General features: G+C 51.7%; 5 protein-coding genes across 5 annotated transcripts; 2 read left to right on the top strand and 3 right to left on the bottom strand.

Annotated features, from left to right (window-relative positions):
• Positions 1-3,801: 3,801 nt before the first annotated feature.
• KRP23_6803 (uncharacterized protein) lies at positions 3,802-5,850 on the bottom strand (the record flags this gene model as incomplete). The annotated part of the gene is made up of 4 exons (XM_067892037.1): positions 3,802-4,660; positions 4,730-4,801; positions 4,865-5,647; positions 5,717-5,850. The coding sequence occupies 4 exons, from the start codon at positions 5,848-5,850 to the stop codon at positions 3,802-3,804; spliced, it is 1,848 nt and encodes a 615-aa protein (XP_067746337.1).
• Positions 5,851-6,902: 1,052 nt separating this feature from the next.
• KRP23_6802 (uncharacterized protein) lies at positions 6,903-7,202 on the bottom strand (the record flags this gene model as incomplete). The annotated part of the gene is made up of 1 exon (XM_067892035.1): positions 6,903-7,202. The coding sequence occupies one exon, from the start codon at positions 7,200-7,202 to the stop codon at positions 6,903-6,905; it is 300 nt and encodes a 99-aa protein (XP_067746336.1).
• A 177-nt stretch (positions 7,203-7,379) lies between these two features.
• Positions 7,380-9,835, bottom strand: KRP23_6801 (Leucine-rich repeat-containing protein 49; the record flags this gene model as incomplete). The annotated part of the gene is made up of 7 exons (XM_067892034.1): positions 7,380-7,610; positions 7,671-7,784; positions 8,226-8,249; positions 8,313-9,092; positions 9,152-9,262; positions 9,342-9,602; positions 9,668-9,835. 7 exons carry the CDS (start codon positions 9,833-9,835, stop codon positions 7,380-7,382), a joined length of 1,689 nt encoding a protein of 562 aa, XP_067746335.1.
• Positions 9,836-10,313: 478 nt separating this feature from the next.
• On the top strand, positions 10,314-15,123 carry KRP23_6800 (Centrosomal protein of 135 kDa; the record flags this gene model as incomplete). Its single annotated transcript, XM_067892033.1, has 7 exons — positions 10,314-10,409; positions 10,475-10,657; positions 10,724-10,864; positions 10,938-11,485; positions 11,554-14,719; positions 14,804-14,869; positions 14,944-15,123. 7 exons carry the CDS (start codon positions 10,314-10,316, stop codon positions 15,121-15,123), a joined length of 4,380 nt encoding a protein of 1,459 aa, XP_067746334.1.
• Positions 15,124-17,825: 2,702 nt separating this feature from the next.
• KRP23_6799 (uncharacterized protein) lies at positions 17,826-19,202 on the top strand (the record flags this gene model as incomplete). Its single annotated transcript, XM_067892032.1, has 4 exons — positions 17,826-17,884; positions 17,951-18,019; positions 18,088-18,244; positions 19,197-19,202. 4 exons carry the CDS (start codon positions 17,826-17,828, stop codon positions 19,200-19,202), a joined length of 291 nt encoding a protein of 96 aa, XP_067746333.1.
• Positions 19,203-19,585: the final 383 nt, after the last annotated feature.

Below are 19,585 nucleotides of genomic sequence, written 5' to 3'. Positions count from 1 at the left end.
CGGACTCGTTCAGTCAGATCTTCTGGATCATCTTCATGGCCATCACCGTGGTGCCGTCCTGCTTGATCCCGACGTTGAAGGCCGCCGCCTCCGTGGCGTTCGTCGGCTGCCTCGGCACGCTCATCGCCGACATTGTCGGTGTCAGCATTCTCGAGTGGGAGATGCGTGGCCACTCGTCCGTGCCGACCCCGGACGTCACGCTGCACCAGGTGCTTACCACGTTTGGTAACCTATCGCTCGCGTACGGCGCATCGGTCGTTGTGCCGGACCTTCAGCGGCAGCACTCGGAGCCCACGCGCATGCCCCGCATCATCCTCGTGAGCCTGGGAGCGGGCTCTGCTTTCTTCCTGGCCGTGGCCATTGCAGGTTACGCTGCCGGTGGCTGCCAACTCTCGGGCAACCTGCTCTTCTCCGTCGTCAACACTTCCGACCCGTCGGCTCCGTCCGCGTTGGGCTTCATCCCGAACCGGGGCGCCGTCATCATGGCCTACCTGTTCATGCAAGTCCACATCGTCATCGCCTTCTCGACGGTGATTCAGCCCCCGTTCTACATGGCCGAGCGCTTCATTCTGGGCATGCACAAGACCCCGACCCAGGACGTCGACGTACAGGAGAAGCTGTCGACTGCATCTGGCTCGCCTGTGGTCACCGCTGACCCGGTGGCCACGCCGGACTTGGAGGGTAACTACAACGCCACCAACACACCGGGCCGCGTCCTGACCGCGGAGCAGCAACGTAAGGATAAGGAGACCCAAGAGCTCTCGGAGTACGAGGGAACAGGCACAGTCATGCGTTACGTGACTCTGCGTCTGTGCATCATTGCAGTGCTCGTGGCGGTGTCGATCGGCCTCCGCGACCACTTTCTTGACCTCGTGGACTTCACGGGTGCCTCGGCCATTACGGTGTGCTGCCTCGCACTGCCCATTGTGTTCTACCTCAAGGTCTTCTGGAACGAGCTGCCCCTGTACGAGCGTGTGGTGGCCATCCTCGTCATTTGCATCTGCAGTGTCGTGGGCTGCTACGTCATGATCTACGCCGGCAAGAACCTGTTTAACCCAGACACCGAGACCGCCACGTTCCCGTACTGCTCCGTGGAGAACCAAATGGAGCCGTACTACGTGCGGAACTCGACCACATCCAACTAAGTGTAGGAATCCCATATCAACTCGATAGTGCATCGTAGGTGTTAACCAGCCCAACAAGACTTCTATCACGGTTTGACCTCATGCAACCGCACTCAACACGTCGTGCCTACTGATAGCTTCCAAGCGAGCAACCAAACATCATGTTGAGATGACCCTGTGTGCCTTTTTCCGGTGCATGGTCTACCGCAACAAGTCCGTATCTCGCGAGCGGATGGTCTGCAGCGTCCTGCCTCGTACGCACCGCGTGCAAACGCCACGCGCAGTGCGGGATCGTGTGATCTCCGTGGACTGTCTGGTTCACTTGTCCGGGGGTTGCACCTCGTTGCGTCTCACCAACCACGGGTGGAGAGACCTTGGTGCTCCCGTGCAGTTCACTCTTCGTTCGCTCGGTTTCCTCCTCCAGCAACGATGCCTTCTCCGTTCTACACGCTCGAAGATGCCAAGATCAGCTTCAACATCTTCTGCTGCTTTTGCGGCATCGGGTCGCTGTCCATGCCGTCCAACTACGCCCGGGCCGGCCCGATCTACGCCACGATCGCGCTGCTGCTCATGGCGTTCGTGAATATCTACGCGACCATCGCGCTGTCCAACGTCATCTACGCGGCCCCGCCGTCGGTTAAGACTTTCACGGATGTCGGCGCCTGGGTCTTTGGTGCCCCTGGCCGCTACGCCGTCATGATCTCGCAGCTCCTCGTGTGTCTGCTGCTGCCCTGTGCCTTCCTGGTGCTGGGCAGTACGCTACTCGACGTGCTGTTCCCGGACTCGTTCAGTCAGATTTTCTGGATGGTCTTCATGGCTGTCACGGTTGTGCCCGTGTGCATGATCCCGACTCTGAAGGAGGCGTCGTCGGTGGCTCTGGTCGGTTGTCTAGGCACGATCATCGCCGACGTCATCGGCGTGAGCATTCTCGAGTGGGAGATGCGTGGCCACCCGTCGATTCCGGCGCCCGACGTCTCGCTCCATCAAGTGCTCACGGCTTTCGGAAACCTCGCTCTGGCCTACGGTGCTGCCGTCGTGATCCCCGACCTGCAACGACAGCACTCGCAACCGGAGCGGATGCCCCGCATCATCATGGTCAGTATGGGCGTTGGCACCGTCTTCTTCCTGGCCATTGCGATCGCCGGATACGCTGCGGGCGGCTGCCAGCTCTCGGGCAACTTGCTGTTCTCGACGGTGAACACGTCCGACCCGTCCTCAACCTCAGCGTTGGGGTTCGTCCCCAACAGAGGCGCGGTCATCATGGCCTACTTGTTCATGCACGTGCACATTGTCATCGCCTTCTCGACCATCACCATGCCCGCGTTCTTCATGGCTGAGCGGTTCCTTCTGGGCATGCACAAGGAACAACCTGTCATCGACCAGGAGCTCGGCCTCGATCTCAACGAGAAGCTCTCACCCGCAGACCCGGAGTGCAGCTACACTTCCAACCTGCAGGACGCGCCCAAGTACGAAGACGAGTTCGCCGAGTACCGTGGCACGCTCAACATGCTCCGCTACATGGTGCTCCGCCTGTGCATCCTCGCGGTGCTCGTGGTGGCGTCCGTTTTCCTGCGCGACCACTTCCTCGACCTCGTGGACTTCACGGGCGCCACGGCCGTTACGGCGGGAAGCCTCGTGCTGCCGCTCATGTTCTACCTCAAGGTTTTCTGGACCAAGCTGCCCATGTACGAGCGCGTGGGCTCCATGCTCATCATCGTCGTCTGCACCGTCCTAGGCGTGTACGTCATGATCTACGCCGGTAAGAACCTCTTCAACCCGGACTCGGACAGCGCCACGTTCCCGTACTGCTCGGACGAGTTCCAGTCCGAGCCGTACTACGTGAGGAACGCCACCAATTAAGTAGGTAGAAGTCGTATGAACCACCAACTTGAAGCTGTTCGTCTACATACTTCAACACGTTGCCTCTGTCTTGTCCAACATCGTGACGAACAGCGAGACTGTCAAACCAATCGCGGTAGTCGCAGGTCGAGGGCGCGGACCATGTTTGGACGCGAGCTCCCTGGCGTCTCAACTTGCCTTGGCTTGTACATGGGACGAGGTGGGAAATTCATGGCCGACGCGAAAGAAAATCTCTGCGTGTGTCATCAGCCACCCCAACATTGCAGGCGACTATTGTACGTATTGGAGCCGAGGTGAGGTGCCCGTGCGCAGATGACCGCTAGAGCTTTATCTCGAGGCTTCCAGGGGACTTGGAAATGCACTTTACCATAAGCAGGACAGAGGAAAATGGCTGGACGGGACACCTCGCGTGTCCGACGCGGACTTCGGTCCGTTTGGATTCGCTCGATTTGCTCATACCCACCAGCATGTACATGCAGCTCGAACAAACTTCGGAACAGCAGACGATTAGGGACCCCGAAGACGTGTCCTGAGGTTGGTACCAGAGACTATCGTGTTGTTCAAGTAGTTTCTATCCTATTCGCTATCGCAGCTTAAATGAGAAGACATCCATTAGGACCGTCATGTGAAATCCTCGCAAGCAGTTCAACACACACGCTCCCTCCACAGCTCGTTTCTGAGCCATCATGATATAGCCGTCGCTTACTAGTACTGTTTAGATGGTACGTCGTGCATTAAATTTTGCGCAACGAACACGGGGCACCCTCCACTAAAATGATTTCTCTTCATCACGTGTTTGCCCCTGCAACCTAACTCGTCACGCACACCCGAGCCACTTTTCCTCGACCTTGTCACAGCGACAACCCGCTGCGATTTCCGCCTCCCGCATGTCGATAGTCGCTTGGGAATACGTGCACTGCACCCGCCCCATATCTTCGTTAAAGCATATCCCGACACCTTGAGACTCCGATGAGCACTCGCGGTAGAGCACGCCTTTGCAGATATCCTCTCTTTTGAGCATAGCGGCCATAACGGCATTTGGACAAGCAGCTTGGGCAGCATCGCAGAAGTTGGAGGCGTTGGTGGCGAACTGGCTGAGCACCAAAAGCGTTGCGTTAGACGGGAGGAGCGCGCTGTCGTCAGGCATGACAAGACACGTTGGCGGCAAGGAATCGTGCGAGCTCCCATCCTCACTGTTCTCTACGCTGTCATTGTTGCTGCCATCTTGGATGATATTTGCGCTTCCGTCTTGACTGTTTTCATTGCTGGCAGTTGTGCTGGCGTTTTTGCTTTGAGGTGGTCCGCAGCAACTAGGAAAAGTCGTGTTGCAAGTCCCTTCGCTTAGAAATCCACTGCAACAGGCTGGGATGTCCTGTACGAACACCATATCGAGAATACTCTCGTACTGAGCAATTTCTGGGAGCGACCGGAGTAGTGGAAGGCTTTCAAGCGCCACCACTTGTAAGTCTGGTAGATCGCCTACCGAAGAGAATTCCTTGATAGAGTCGAGAAATCCATAGTAGACGCTTTGGAGAGCTGTGGACCCTGCCAAAGACGGAAGACTCGGCAGATTTGGGTGATACGAGAGGTGAATGGTGTGGAGATTTGCCATCGCGGAAAACAGATCGCTCGGTAGTTCGACAAGATTCACGTCAGTGGAGTCGCCTTCAATGTGTCTGTGAGGAGCACGAAACAACTGAGTTTTTATGACAATAGTACATCATGTTGGTGGGAGTCTGACGTACAGATATTCCAGCTTCGAGAATGACTTAGAAGCCCATGACGGAAACACTCCAACACCGGTGTGAATCAAGACCCTACCGTACGCAATGTTAATTCCAGAGGTAAGACAAGCTCTACATAAATGATTGATGACGTACAAATTCCGAAGACTTTGGCACGATTGAAGCTCCTCCGGAAGTGATCCATTAATCTTGCGGTTCACAAGTTGCACTGTCTGTAGTTTGCCTCCGCCAGCCAACTCCGTCAATGTCTGCGTGACATCTGTCAGACTATCGGAGTCTGCCGGAGCGAGGTCGCGATCAACGTACGCAATGCAAGCACACGTATCTTGTGATGTACCAGGAGCCCACAGATACGCGAATTGAACACACTCGGGATACGACAAGCATGCAGTTTGCGATTTCTGTACAGCAATGGCAGTGTACACAATGCACCCGACACCATAGACGAAGAACAAGATGCCGACCAGCGCCCGCAGTCTAGACTGTACAAAATGCCGACGTGCTCTGGAATCATCGAGATTAATATGTGGCTGAGTAGATCCATTTGCAGACCCGAGAGGTGCCACTGCTTTCGCTGATTTTGCTATTGAGTGCGCAAGTGCTTGACTTGGTGATGAAGGAACTTTGTCTTCTCGTTGTAGAAGGAGGTGCGTGATCTTGGTCCAGCGGAAACACGCAAGCAAGCTGAAACTCAGTTTGAGAAATACATCCCATCCGCTACGAATCAACAAGCTCTCGAAGTCCGTGGTGAACATGTTCAGCTCCTTTGCACTCACGTAGTTGCGGGCTTTACGCTCAAATACTCGAGGAGGAAAGAACTGCTGCCGGATTTTCACTGCCATCAGATCGTCTTGAAAGATGAAGAGCGAGTAAAGTAGAATGAGCGCTGGGAAGAATACAGCAAATGCTGCGTCAACTCTGAATACGATGAACACAGCAGGCTAGTAAGTGTAAGCAACGCGAGCTTAATCGGTTTGGCCAACTTACATGGAGTCCTTCACGATGTGATGAAGCGTGGCTTCGTTCCACCGGAACTGAATATGGTAAAAGGCAACGAATGCGTTCAAAGCCATCAGCGAGGCGTAGCAATAGAGCAGCGACGAGTCAAGTCCTTGACTCATGTGCTCCCGAAGGGAAAGTATCTGTAAAATGACTTCTGGTATCTCCATCAAAACGTTCTGACATGCATGGACGAGGGCATGAGAAACAAAACAGTTTATCAGTTAGTAGATGATCCATCGCGATAATACGCTTTGGATTCCTTACCCACACTTTGCGGTACTTGCCGTCAGTCGAGACGACACTGCGGTAAGTCGTGGCAATCGTCCTAACAACTTGCCGTACAAGAAGGGGAATTGGACGCTGCACTGCTTTTTGCTGCCCCCCGGGAATATTCTCCACGGGTGGCACCTTTCGGAGGGTAGGCTTTTGTGCTTTAGGCTTCAGTTCCTCAGATCGAACGCGACGTGAAGGAGGTCGGATCAGCAGAAGGTACAAGAGATACCAGTACACACCAAAGACAATAAGCAACAATGACGTGCTTGTCGCTTGGATGGAGGAAGCAGCCTTACGGGATTGCCAGAAGTGGCCATGGTCCAGACTCTCAGTCTGTAAAATAAAGTTGGCACTTTTGCTCGGCTCCAGGTTCAGGATAATCAGAAGTAAACTCCAGGCGCTCGAGAGTAAAAAGATGAAAGTCATGAGGATGACATTCACCCAGCCGATAGTGGAAAAACGATGCCGTCGCCACCTCCACCATGAGTCACGAGCTAAATTAGCGGATTCGGGCCTTCTCTCACTCTCTAGTTTCACCACTGCAGCCTTCTGTGCTGTGGGGCCTTGCGCTACTTTCCATCTCTGTGAAAAGACCGATACCATCCGATTCAAAGCAGTGAAGATAGCTGCTACTTGGGACCTGTAGAGGAACAGTCAAATTCTCTAAAAACAAACTGCCAAAGCATTATTAGCAGCATATTACCGCTCACACAGGGGTAAATGCGTCGTACGTTTTGAATTGAACGCAGGTGAAGTGTTAAACAGTTCTCGCTCTGTTGTTTTGCCTCCACCAAATGCACCTAAGAACTCACCAAATGAAGCAAATCGACGAGTACACAGCAACGCTTTCCGCACAAGAACTGCACCATCGCAACCAACCTCATCGTATTGACTTGAGTCAGTGATCACCTCCATAGTTGCCACCTTCACTACGGTTTCCACTTCCGGAGTGCAGCAACGGGGTGGAAGGCGTGGTCACAGTTTTCGTGGGGCCACTGATGGCTTTAGGCGATGCTGCAGGACCTTGCGTCGGGCCTGTCTCCTGAGGGTTTTCTTGGCTGCCCGCTGGTCGATCAGCCTTTTCATCTTGAACTTCGTAGCTCACGCCGGAGTTTGGCGCTCGCTCGTCTTCATCGCCCGGGGTCGTGCAGGTATCCAATCGATTGTTACTCTTGTAGCAGCTTGAGACGTTTCCCATGGCAGACGCTTCTTCGACTGTGGCAGTAAAACTTGAATGACTTGAGCCGAAGAAAATTGGAGAGTGATTAACATAGGAAAGCGTAGGCGTGTGGATGACAAATGTTGACCCGAAAGTGATTGCTCGTGACGCAGAAAATATCAGTCAGATTCCATCTTGCAATAGTTGATAGCTTCCCTAGTTGACCTTTTCAAGCTTTGTGGCAGCCAGACCGGCGACTAAATTCTGCAGAGCTTCCAATTGTTGCTTCATCTGGTCAATCTCAAGTGCCTGGCGATCCATTTGACTCTTCATTTCGTCCACCACGCTGGCCGGGTACACCTCGGGAGAAGAATCACCACCTTTTACGTTGAGGTTTCCTCTCTCCAGCGATTCTTGCTTCCAAATCGAGTGACCTCGCCACATACGCTGACAATGAAAACAATATTAGCACCAACAGAGACGAAATCGCCCACACCGAAATCTTACCTGGAACCGTACAATATTCTTCTCGACGTTGGCTTCATCAGTTGAATCGGTGCAGACCTGATTGCTCCAGAGGTGGCTGATGGCATCATCTTGTACCGCACAAACCTGTTGGAGCTGTTTCACATCGTGCGAACAGCGAATCATTCCTCGGAGAATTCCGTGCCATCTTCTGTTAGACAGGGAATTCGTAGTGCTTTTACTCTCACCAGAGAGTCTCCAGTTACCCTGCAGGATGGCTTGTCGATCATGAACATGTTTTCTCCAAGCATGCTGAATCTTCCGTGCAGCAGCATGTGTTCTCCTGAAAAGGCCTACACGGCGTCGAGTGATAACCCCCCGAGCGAATCTTTGGATGGTTTGTGCGCTCACAGCTTCCATCCGAACTTGACTTGCACCCCGGTAGTTTATATTCTGCATCAAGCTCGAAGAACAGTGCCGAAAGCTGTATTGCTCCTGGCGACGGATTCTGGAACGCTGTACTCGTTGTCGGAGCTGAGACCTTCTTTGCAGTCGTCGGAAACACTTCTGTACTTTCCTCGCGGAAGCATCGCGCACCATCTTCTCCCGCTTGATCCACACCTACAAAAATGACCACCGTGAGGTAGTTGAATAATGAACAACATAGCACTTTCGAGTTGTTACCTTCATATACTTGCGCATTGTGGTCACTTGGTCGGTGAGTTTCTTCACGAGAGCTTCGTATTCGGTGCCACTTGGAGGTGGAGAATTTTTGAGCGGCTCACTTACAAAAGTTGAAGACTCCAGTGGTTTCATTACACTTAGGCTGGAGTTGTCAAGAGCGTCAGGGACAGCCAAGTCCGCTGCTGTGAGAGCAGGCTTACGAATATCGTCTTCTAGTGGAGTGTTCACCACAGATTCTTCCCCCCAACGCACTGATTTCTCACGTTTGATTTCACTGTTGAATGGTGCGAAGCCACTACTTTGACCGAGTTGTGCTTTGCGATCTTCTTGAATCCGTTTCCAAATGTCCAACTTGTTATCGTGCGAAAGAGAGTTGTCAAATCCACTTTGATCGTCCTCAGTAGCAGTAGGTGAAGATTGTCGCCGAAGTGGTCGCCCAACAGGAGGAGGTGGAGGTGGAAAGACTCCTCCAGCTCCAAGATCCCCTTGAGCTGGCATAGAACCTGTAACGAGAAATTCGTCTAGAGCTACTTCGTGGCCTTCGAGTATGGCGCGTTTGAGAGAATTCAGCGTTTGAGGAAGTACAGTAAAATCTTCATGCCTTCTCCCGGACACGGTGAGGCCTCCATCGTTACTAAGAGGCAGAGCAGGGAAGATCGTAGCAAGAAGACGCTCTAATTGCCCGCCACTGCGCGCAACCTCAAGTACAATCGGGTTTCCATCGAAAGCGAGAAATTCCAACGCTAAAAGTTGCAGTCCAAGGCAGGCAACCCCGCAAAGCTTTCAATGTCTGAAAGTTAGCAAGACTATTAGCATGATAAATTAATGGGGTGCCGTACCTTGTCAATTTGGTTCCTGGCGATCGAGAGACGCCGAAGCCGAGAAGGGAAAAGAGTGGGTGAAAGCGAAGACGAGAAGGCTCCCAGCATGTTGTCTGACAAGTCCAGCGTCTAGCATCCCGCCATTCACAACAAAAGCTGTGAGTACGAACACTTTCACTGTCGATCACCTTGTGCATGTAGCTGATACCTCCAACAAACTCAACCCTGCTAGCGGAGGCCACTTGGTAATGCGGTTGTACGATGCATCCACCACTCGCAACTCTGGTAGTAATTGAAGTGAGTCGATGGTTGTCAGACTGTTCTCCGCGACCTTGAGCACTTGCAAAGCAGGCAATAGAGCCAACAAATCTACTGTGGCGATGCAATTTCTGGACAAGTCCAAGCTCTGCAAACGTCGAAGCGATTGAATGCCATTCACACTTTCGAGTTGGTTGCCCGACAGATCCAACTACACGACAGCAGCAACCTCATCAGTACTTAAAAGCAACGCTTCATACTTTTGTAGTACAATACCTGGACAACATGTTCGAAGACCCCGATCTGGTCTATACTGCGCAGACGATTGAGTGACAGGTCCAAAGCATACTCCGAGCCATCCCCCCTTTCAATTTGGTGGCGGATCTCGAGTGGAATCTGTTCCAACTGCACGATCCGCTGCTCCGACAGGTCGAAGCTGTCCATGGCCGTTAGTCCCCGGGTCGGCGTCTCAACGACTTTTCAGTCGAGTATGAACTAAGAATATTATTTTCTTGGTTGACGTCGAAAAATGGAAAAGAATGGTGCTGCTTTTTGATAGTTGCTGGCAGCAACTTGCTGCTTATATCTCACAATGGTGATACTTAGCATTATTCGTGTTCACGCAGTTTGTGTAGTGTCAGGATCAAGACCACGCAGACGTGCGGCAGCGAAAATCCGTTGAATGTCTTGGTGGTGGCTGTAGGTTCACTGCGTGGGAACATGGTTGGACCTCCTCCACTCCCGTGGACTGCCACGACATGACTCGCGGCATGGCGAGCTAAAACAACACTGACCGAGACTTCAGCTAATAGAAACAAGTCACTTCAATATTCGAAAATCCTCGTAATAGTGTCATGCCCCTCGTGTCAGTGACTGCGCGCGCAAAAAGCATTCCGCGTTTGAATTCCATACTGAAGTGAAAATGGCGCCGTCCGCGGGCCAGGACGCGACGGCGGCCGTGGAGGTGCGGAGCTTCGGGGAGCTACAGACGCAGCTGCGCGCCATGTCGTACAGTGAGGTAGAACCCTACCTTGTTCTACCTATTGTGTATGTGCGCTCTACTGACGCTGTTGTTTGGTTCAGCCGGTGGGGGTGGAGAGCGTGTTGCTAGTGAGGCGGCTGCTTGACGATCTACTGGCGGCTTCTACCGCCCGAGAGAAGACGGAGAGAGCGCTGGAGAAGGCGCAGAGAGACGCTCTCGAGTTCTCGCAGATTCTACTGCCGCTGCGCAAGGAGAACGCGACGCTGACGAGGGAGAACAATAATGTAAGGAGGTAGAACGAGGGTAGAATGGAGGTAGAGTAGGCACACTCACCTACTTTTGTATTGTAGCTGCATTTGGAGATTATCCACCAGGAAGAAGCTATCACTGAGAGGGAGAAGGCCTGCGAGCTGCAGCTGGAAGGACTACGGGACGACGTGAAGAAGCTGCATTTTCTCAATACCCAGAAGACCCAGCAATGTGCTAAGAAAGTAGGTAGAGCGAAAAGGTAGAATCACTCTACCTTGCGGGTAGGCTCGGTCCTAATTCTTCTATGCCTGATAGGATCAAGAGGTTGCCAAGCTCCAGGCGCAGCTGGAACGAGTGCTGGCTACGGGTGGAGGAGGCGCGTTGGATGCCTCCCAGGGATTTGGCTCGGGGTCTATTGAAATGAGGGGATCCGATGTGTCCCAGTCACTGCGGAGACTATCGATGGACAGTCAACAGACTAGGAAGGTGCAGCAGTCCGAGCAGCAGGCACAAGTGGCGAAGGACCTGCAGGAGCAACTGGCAGAAATGACGACGGAGAACGCCAAGCTGCGTGCTCAGTGTGAGCAGTTTAATGAAAAGCTGAGCAAGCGTGAACAGGAGATCAGCAGACTCTCGAAGCTCTCGGTGCAGGTGGTGAACGATCAGAACACGTCGTCACGGAAGCTCCAGGACTTGGAAGAAAGATACCAAACGAAGTCAAAGCAAGAGGCGACCGAGCTTCAAGTGGAGCAGCTTAGTACCCAGGTTGATATTCTGAACGACCAGGTGGCCAAGTATGAAAATCGGTTGAAGGAAGCGACGGAGCAGATCCGCCGTAACAGCGGTATCGCGGAGAATTTTCAGTACGTTTGTGGCTTGGTGTTCACAAAATCATCGCCTGGACTAATAATTGCCTTTTTCATTTTTCTAGGCAAGCTGAGCTGGACCGAGACCATTTCAGCAAGGAGCTGAGTGTGTTGCAGGCGAAATATCATGTGCTTGAGGAAGAGCACTTGCGGTGTAGTGAGACACATCAAGAGCCAGGCAGTCCCCAGGCGCCTCGACGACCGACACCAGCCATCGATTCACCAGAAGCTGGGGATGGCGGCCAGGTTGCTGATGCGACGTCGCTGAAGGAGCAAGTGCAAACACTGACGACGCACAAGGATCGCCTTGAAGATGCTCTCCGCGCAATGCACTACGACAAAATTTCGTACACGAACGCCCTCTCGAACGCCAATTCCCACAATCGCGTTCTTACCAGCAACTTGGCTCGTGCGGAAGCACAGACGAAGGAGTTCAACGTGGAAAAGTCGAAGTTGGTGCAGTCGCTGGCGGATGCTCGCGCTTCCCTTGACGCACACACTCGCGAACTTGATGTGCTGCGTGAATCTCTTAAGCAGAGTGAAGACAACCACGCTCTGGACAAAGAGAAAAATGCCTCACTGCACCGCGAGTTACGCTCGATGGACAAATTGCTTTCCCAGCGTGACGATGAATGCCGCTCACTGAATCATGCTCTTCTTATCCAAAAGGGAGAGGTTGAGCGTTTAGCTGGCCAGTTGGATAGGCTGCAAGCGGCGGCTAGTGATGCAGAGAGCGTAGATGGAGTTAAGGATGGGAGGAAGGCGGTGTTTGCCCAGGAGATGAAATGGTTGGAAGAGGAAAGACACGATCTCCGACGAGAGAAGGAGACGTTGATGCTTCAGGCGATGAATCTAGAAGAAGATTTACAGAATGCGAAGGCTTCGCTGCAAGAAGCAGAGCGTGAAAATGAAAAACTAATCGAGAAGGCTAATATTGCGTCCAAGATGCAATCTAACCTTGAAGACATGCTGGAGACTAAGAAGCGCGAGTGCGCTGACGTCCAAAGACAGCTTGTCGAAACCAGGGAGAAGGTTCGAGAACTCTCGGATAAGCAGAACCAAGCGCAGTTACTCCTGAGTCGTGCCGAAGAAACCGAGAACGAGAAGTTGGTTGTGCAAAATGAGGCGCTGGCGCTTAAACGCCATGTGGAGGAGCTTCGCGATCAAAACGCTAGCTTGAAGAACCGTGTGGAGAATGACGACCTTCACACCAAACGACTATCGGATCAAATTCAAAAACTGCAAGCAGAGGCTGCTGTAGCAAGCAAGAAATGCTCTACGCTCGAAAAGGAGAAGACTGAACTGCAGAACAACTACGATAGTGCCGTGGTGGAGCTTCGTAACGCACGTCAGACATGGAACCATTATCAAAGCGAGTTTGAAAAGTTGTCGAACGAGGTTCAGGCGCAACAACACTCTCTCTCATCTGGACAGAGCGCACTTCAGTCCAGCCAAAGCTCCGCGAGCGATTTAAGAAACCAGGTCCGGCAGCTACAAAGCGAGTTGAAGCTCAAGCAAAACAGCTCGCACCAGCTGGAAACACGCTTAGAACAGGAGAAGACGAGCCATAAGAGCGCACAGACTCAGCTCGTTCTGCTTCAGGATGAACTCTTACAAACAAAGGAGGTAAACCGTGCTCGAGAAATCGCTTTGAAGCAGCTTCGAGCAGAAATTCAGTCGAAAGACCGCGCGCTGACTGAAAAGACGGAGGCTGTTGAAAACTTCAAGCTACTCATCGAGCAAATGGAGTCGTCGCGTGATCAAATGGTCTTCCAGATAAAACAGCGCCAACAACAGATCCAGCGCCACCAGCAAGAGATGGATGACTTGAATACGAAGGTCAGCTCACAGGAAAGCGATATTTCTGCAAAGAATAATGAGATTTCTTCATTGAAGAAGCTGACGCGTACACTGGACAACGAAAAAGATGCTGTGAATGACCAACTTGATGGACTGACTGAGAAATATCACGATCTCGAAAAACAGACCACTGAACTTCGTAAAGCAGTGCAGGCGAAGAAATCCGATGCTACTGGGATGCAGGAGCAGATGGGGAGCTTGGTGAACAAGCTGAACGAAGCTGAAGACAAGCTGAGTAAGATGCAAGCGCACTGCTCGCAACTGGAAAGCGAGGTGGATCGATTGGAGCATTTAAAGGGCATGCACACTGCCGAATTATCAGCTCTAGCTCAAGACCTGGAGAACATGACCATTGAAAACCAAGCGATAAGTGAAGAGTGCACTCGCCTGCAGCGTACTGAACTCTCCCACTCCCAGTCGACCAAGAACATGAAGCAAACGACACGAGAGATTGAGCGTGAGAGAGATACTTTGCAGATCGAGTTGGAGGACTTGCGTCATACTTATCGATCGCTCATCCAGGAGCACGAGGGGATGCAGAAAGCTAGGGCCGAGATTTCAGAACTGCAGGAAGAATTAGCTGTTGTGAACGAATCGTTGAGGAAGCAAGTGGCTACGCTTGACAACCAGCTCCAAGCATTGCGAGAGAAGAATGCGACCTTGGCGACTGAAGCAGCGACGTATCGAGACCAAGTCAGTTTTCTTACGGAGAAACTGCAGGCAAGCGAGGAGAAGCAAGACGACCTTCAGACACGGATGCAACAACTTGTGCACGAACTGGATGCTCAGAAGCAGGTTTCCACGGAGATTTCTGCCCAGCGATATGGAGCGCACGCTGAGAATGCCGCCGTCTCACAGCGGATCGTACATTTGGAGGCAAAGCTGAGCAACTGTAAGTACGAAATGAAGTCTCTGCAAGACAAGCTGCATGCCGAGCAGTCGCAGAGACGCAGTCTGGAAGAGGTAGCATCAACTCTCCGCCAGAAGATCGCTACTAACGAAAACATGATCTCCCATCTGGAAGAGCAACGGAATGCGATGGCGCAAGAAATTCAAGCGTCTCATCAACGTCAAGTGCCGGCTTCCACTGCTGTAATGGATATGTCCGAGCTCAAACACACGCCTCCGTCCACTGGTCAAGCCTCGCGCACATCCGAACCTGAACCGTCCACTGCTCATAGAAAACTCGTACCTCCGCCCCACTCTCCGTCCTATTCGCCTTCATCGAATGCAGTTGGAAGTACTCCGGAATCTGGTGGGAAGTCTTCGAATAGCTCTTCTTCGTTCCTCCCTCTCCATGCTCTGGAAGAAGCTCAAATAAAGTGTCAAGAGCTTGAAGACCGTCTGACTCAGCAAGACGATACAATCAAGGTACGATTGCTAAGGTGTTTATTAGAGATTCGTCATTCACATGCTAACACTTCACTGCGATGATGCGGGTATTCCTGTTTACAGCAACTGGAGCGGTCTCGCAGTAAATTCAAGCGTTTTGCGGCAAAATACGAGCGTGAAATCGAGCAGGTAACTTACGTTTTGGGGGTGTTTGAGCTCGCAGCTTCGTGTCTGATTAACATTTGCTTATACCTTTGCTGCAGCGCGATCGGAAAATCGAGGAGCTACAAACCAGCTCCCACGCTTCATCTTTCGTGTCCCCCGATGTGCGATCTTTCCGATCGGGACAATCGCACTCTTCTTCGTCATCGTCGTCGTCTAGCCGATCAAGAAGGCGCCCCGCTGCCAGCAGCACATCGGACATCCCAGCTCCATCTCAATAGAAACGGAAATGTTATCTTGGCCCTTCAGGGATGCTTTGTAAATGCGGCATTGGACGTGGCGGAGTGTACTTTACTGTGAAGAGCCACATTTTGGGGGAAAATGGCCTTTTGCGCTAACGATCGCGCTACCCTCCTGGTTGATCGTGGATCCGCAGTACATATTAAAAGTTCTGGGAGTGGTTGGTGGTTGTCTGACAACATACCTATGCTATTCAAGCTGGTGTCCTTTTCACTGCGACAGTTGGATATGAATGTTTGTTGTGCACGTCAAAGCTGTCTTCGGCAGAAATCGCAAGGCTGAGTAAGCTTGATTTTATGCAGCTCACCCAGAAGTTCTTGGGCTTACAATAACATTGTGTGTATTCAAAGTGACTTGATTCAAAAGGTTGCGGATCTTACCATGCAAGAATCAACTGCTCGAATTGAAGTGAGGCAGCTTCCTCCAAGCCTAACGTACGTGCCCAACGGTTTACTGTCCAAGTCTTCATCAATCTGCCAATTTTTTTTGCAGAGGATGCTCCTAGGCGTGCATCGAAAACTTTTCGCGTTCACCTTTGCTTGGTGTGGTGAAACTTCAGTTGTATCCATTGACCATTAATTCGAGAAAGTGTCGATGTTGAAGCGGCCAGCGGTGGATCTCATGGAATCGCTTCTCTTCGTCCAAGTCTAGCCTCTCAATTTATTTCCAACAGTTGGCGGCAGGAGTGTGCTTTCGAACTGGGTTTGACCTGACCCGGCGTGTGTGATATCGGAACTTCGAGCATCCCCCAAATAGCAGGCAGTTCCGAGTCTGCGTCAACACCACTTGGACGCATCGATGTGTCGGAAAGGACGATTACATCAAAATGCAAATTCAAAGGGACTTGGGGCGATCTCATGGAAGAAGCATGGCTCGGGTGCGGTACCTATACAATTTCCAAGCAGCCGGAAAATGGATGATCGAGGAGAAGCTAAGCGCCGCACCGAACTAAGACAACGATGCCAAACCGCGAATAGCCAAAGCCATCCTGATTCACATATTTTTGGCTGGCGAGCTCGGAAAACTTGTATGGAAACAACACCCCTCCCAGTCTTCATTTTCTCGAGCGTCACTCGATCAACAAGAATGCTACCAATGATGCCACCATGCGCTGAAAACAATTCGACGCAAGGGCCTTGTGCAGCGGACACGCCTTGTAGACGCAATTCTCACATCCGATGCTCGCTTGGCTCAACAGAGTGGATGAAAGCTCTTCGAGGCCCCAGCCCCAGTGACGTTGTCCCGCTTGAACGCTTTTCCGACCCAATGTCTGCATCACTAGACCGATCCAGAATGGTAGCAACCACACCCACAGCTCATCGACTGTCGTTTTGGCAGGCGTTCGGGTTCCTTGGACTCCCCATGCTGGTATTCCTTGTCTTTTCCATTGCTTGGACGGGGTGGTTAATTATCATGACCCTCGCACCCAATGAGACCGCAAACTACCTTATGAACACTGGCGAGTACGACGGTGGACAGTTCTGGTTGCTCGTGGAGCAAGACAAAGGCATGAAGTTCGTCAGAATTCTTGGGCTCATGTTGGCCGAGGTTGGCTACTTTCATATTTTGGCGAAAATGCTGGTGTGGCGTACGGTCCCAGCACCATTTGCTGGGAAAGCAGGAAAGTTGCGAAAGGCCAGTATCGAAAAGAAAGGAGTGCCCCAGCCGCGACCAAAGCTCACCCCCAGAGAGTTTTTGCAGGAGCTGACAGGGATCAACGGATCATTTCGCAAATACTGGGTAAGTACATGCCTTTTCATCACACTTACAACAATCTAACGGGTTACTCCACAGAATGTAGTGCACAAATTAGCAGACCTGACTACGCAAGCAGTTTTACTGAACAATTATCTTGAGAAAGGCTTTCCAGTTCCATTGGTTTATGGATGGACCATGTTCATCAGTATGAACTGCTTGTCGTGCGTGCATAGCATCTTGATGAACAAGCATTCTGCTTTAGCCGAGATTCTGCTCGACTCGATGTACGTAAATTGTCTACGGGAATGGGAAGATGATTTTGCAGGGTTAACCTTGCGTTTGGTCGGACAGGTTTGACCTCGTCGCCACAATTGTATACCCCATGGTTGTGCTCATTTACTGCTATCACAACTTCGTGTTCGATCACGCCGTATTCCGGACTTACATGCAGGTATTGCCTCCTGGGAGTTTCGAGATCATCGCTCGTTTATTTGCCGACCCAGCGCAAGTGGAACTCTTTCGAGTGAACTTCAATTCTCTTCGAGACGAAACGCCGTTGCTTCTACTTATTCATCTGTTGATGAACTTATCTTTTTGGCATCGCTTCAGGGGAGTCATCGAAGTGATGTTGAAATCCAATCGCCGCCTAGTTTACCCCAGGCGACACACTAACTTCCACGCTCGACTTCAAAAAAGGGTACCGAAACCATGCGCCGTGTTCTTTATACTTGCCAGTGCACTGGTGGTGCCGTATGCTCACTATGCAATCGAAGCATCACGGACAACATGTAGCCCATACGCGGAGTGTATGGTATACGCTTATCGTTCTCCATGGATTTCTGCAAGCCGTGACGTTTGTCCCTGTCGGACTCTAGTTGACATCGACAAGGCTCCCAAAACATTTGACGAGTGGATTAATCCCATCGATGTCACAGAGAAAGTGAAAACGCTCTCTGCCTCTGGTGATCTCAAAGTACTTCGGCTGATGAACCGACAGTTGTTAGAGCTGCCAATCGAGCTGCAGAATTGCCAACTCGAACACTTGTAAGTCAACAATAAAATGCATAAATCTGCGATCATCTAACCTCAACATCTCTGTTTTGCCCCCAGGTCTCTTATTTACACGTCGATCACCTCTTTTCCAGATTGGACAAAGCACTGGGACTCACTCGAATTCCTGTACGAACGGTGATAGAGGGAGGATCTGTCACAACAAAACCAGTCTAACAATGACTTCTCTTTTGCAGACACGTGGAGGGAAAGCAAGGAAGCGAAAATCTGGCGTATCTACCGAGCGATTTGTTCAGCAATATGCCGGATCTAGTGTTTCTCCACTTCGCATTACACAAAACCCTGAAAAAGCTACCGGCACTACTCGGAACACCGAAGCTGAAGACATTAGAAGTTGCTCATCTATTTGGTCTGACGAAGCTTCCTGACCTGGACAAGACCTTGGATTTGAGAGGCATCGTGATCGCATATCTTCCTCTACTCGAGACACTACCAGAGCTGCTGCACCTAAAATACTTGACCAGCTTGACTGTTTTTCGCCCAAGCTTCCTGTGCTGCAACGGATATCTTGGACCGTGTGATTTGACCCATCCGTTCTGCGAGGCGGACCGAATACATGGCTTTCCTGCTGCTGCGTGTTTGACCGATGATAAGGTTCGAGCAAGCTCGGCGATGGTGAAGTTTCTCCAAGGTTTTGGTCCGGCAGTTTGCTTCAAGACGCCAGACGACCTCCTTGAATTTGCAGACATCCCAACGAAAACTTCAGTGGATATGTGCGATGGCGTTCCCTATCGACGTTGTGAGATTATTGACCCTGAACGCAGGGAGACGTTCGTAGGCATGTGCTACAACCTCCGCATGCAAGTGCTTTCGTGCAATCCGGACCCGAACTATATCACCCTTCGCAAACTTCAAATTAGTTTGAATGTTGGCACGCCTTGCGACGTCAAGGAAGAAGCGTGGCTTGGGTGTGGTGGTAACATGAATTGAGCTCTCGTACTACTTGAAAAGGATAGGACACAAGCTTCCCCCAAGATGTGGAATCCGCAAATCGATCTACAGTATACAAAACTGGCAACTCGCTCTCTACGTTTTGCTCTAAATAAACTGAGTCAATCTACTTGCAACGCGAGATAACAGCAACCCCTTTGAGCAGCTATCTATGACGTTGCGCGCTTCAGAGTAAGTTGCGAAGTGAGTTCATTTAGCAGTTAGACGAAGCTCTCTAGCGCTACTCGCCTTGCAAGGGGGGGCGTGCTGTGTGGCAACGCCCTCCAGCTCTCCAGCACCAACCACTGGTGCTTGATTATGCAGTGCCGCGGTTGACGCGGCATGTATTATGCAGGTGTAGTGTTTACGGGTTCTCGGGTGCTGCTGTCGGTTGGTGCTGCCAGTGTCGGTTGGGTTGCTGCATCGTCGGTGCCGGCGTCGTCCTTGGTCCGCTTGTCGCCGTCGTCTGATCCAATCTCCACACTGCCCCCCAAGACGACAAGACACCTTCAGAGCACCTTCGTGTCACATTCGTCTGTGATTGATTCTGAACTTATGTATCCATGTCCCGTCGTATGCGCCCAACTTCAACGGCAACGTGTTCAACATGTACCCTTTCGAAAGGATCAGCAGTAACTCAGCAACCAGGAAAAATTGGACCCCCAAACTTCTACAGTAATTCAGCCACGCTGTTCTCCGTCGCATACTTCGAGACCAGCGTTGGAACATCACGCTTGATCGAAT

The sequence above is a fragment of the Phytophthora ramorum genome, assembly GCF_020800215.1.
Source record: "Phytophthora ramorum isolate Pr-102 chromosome Unknown Phyram_PR-102_s0005, whole genome shotgun sequence".
Lineage (NCBI taxonomy): Eukaryota > Oomycota > Peronosporomycetes > Peronosporales > Peronosporaceae > Phytophthora > Phytophthora ramorum.
This window is presented reverse-complemented; position numbering and strand designations above follow the sequence as displayed.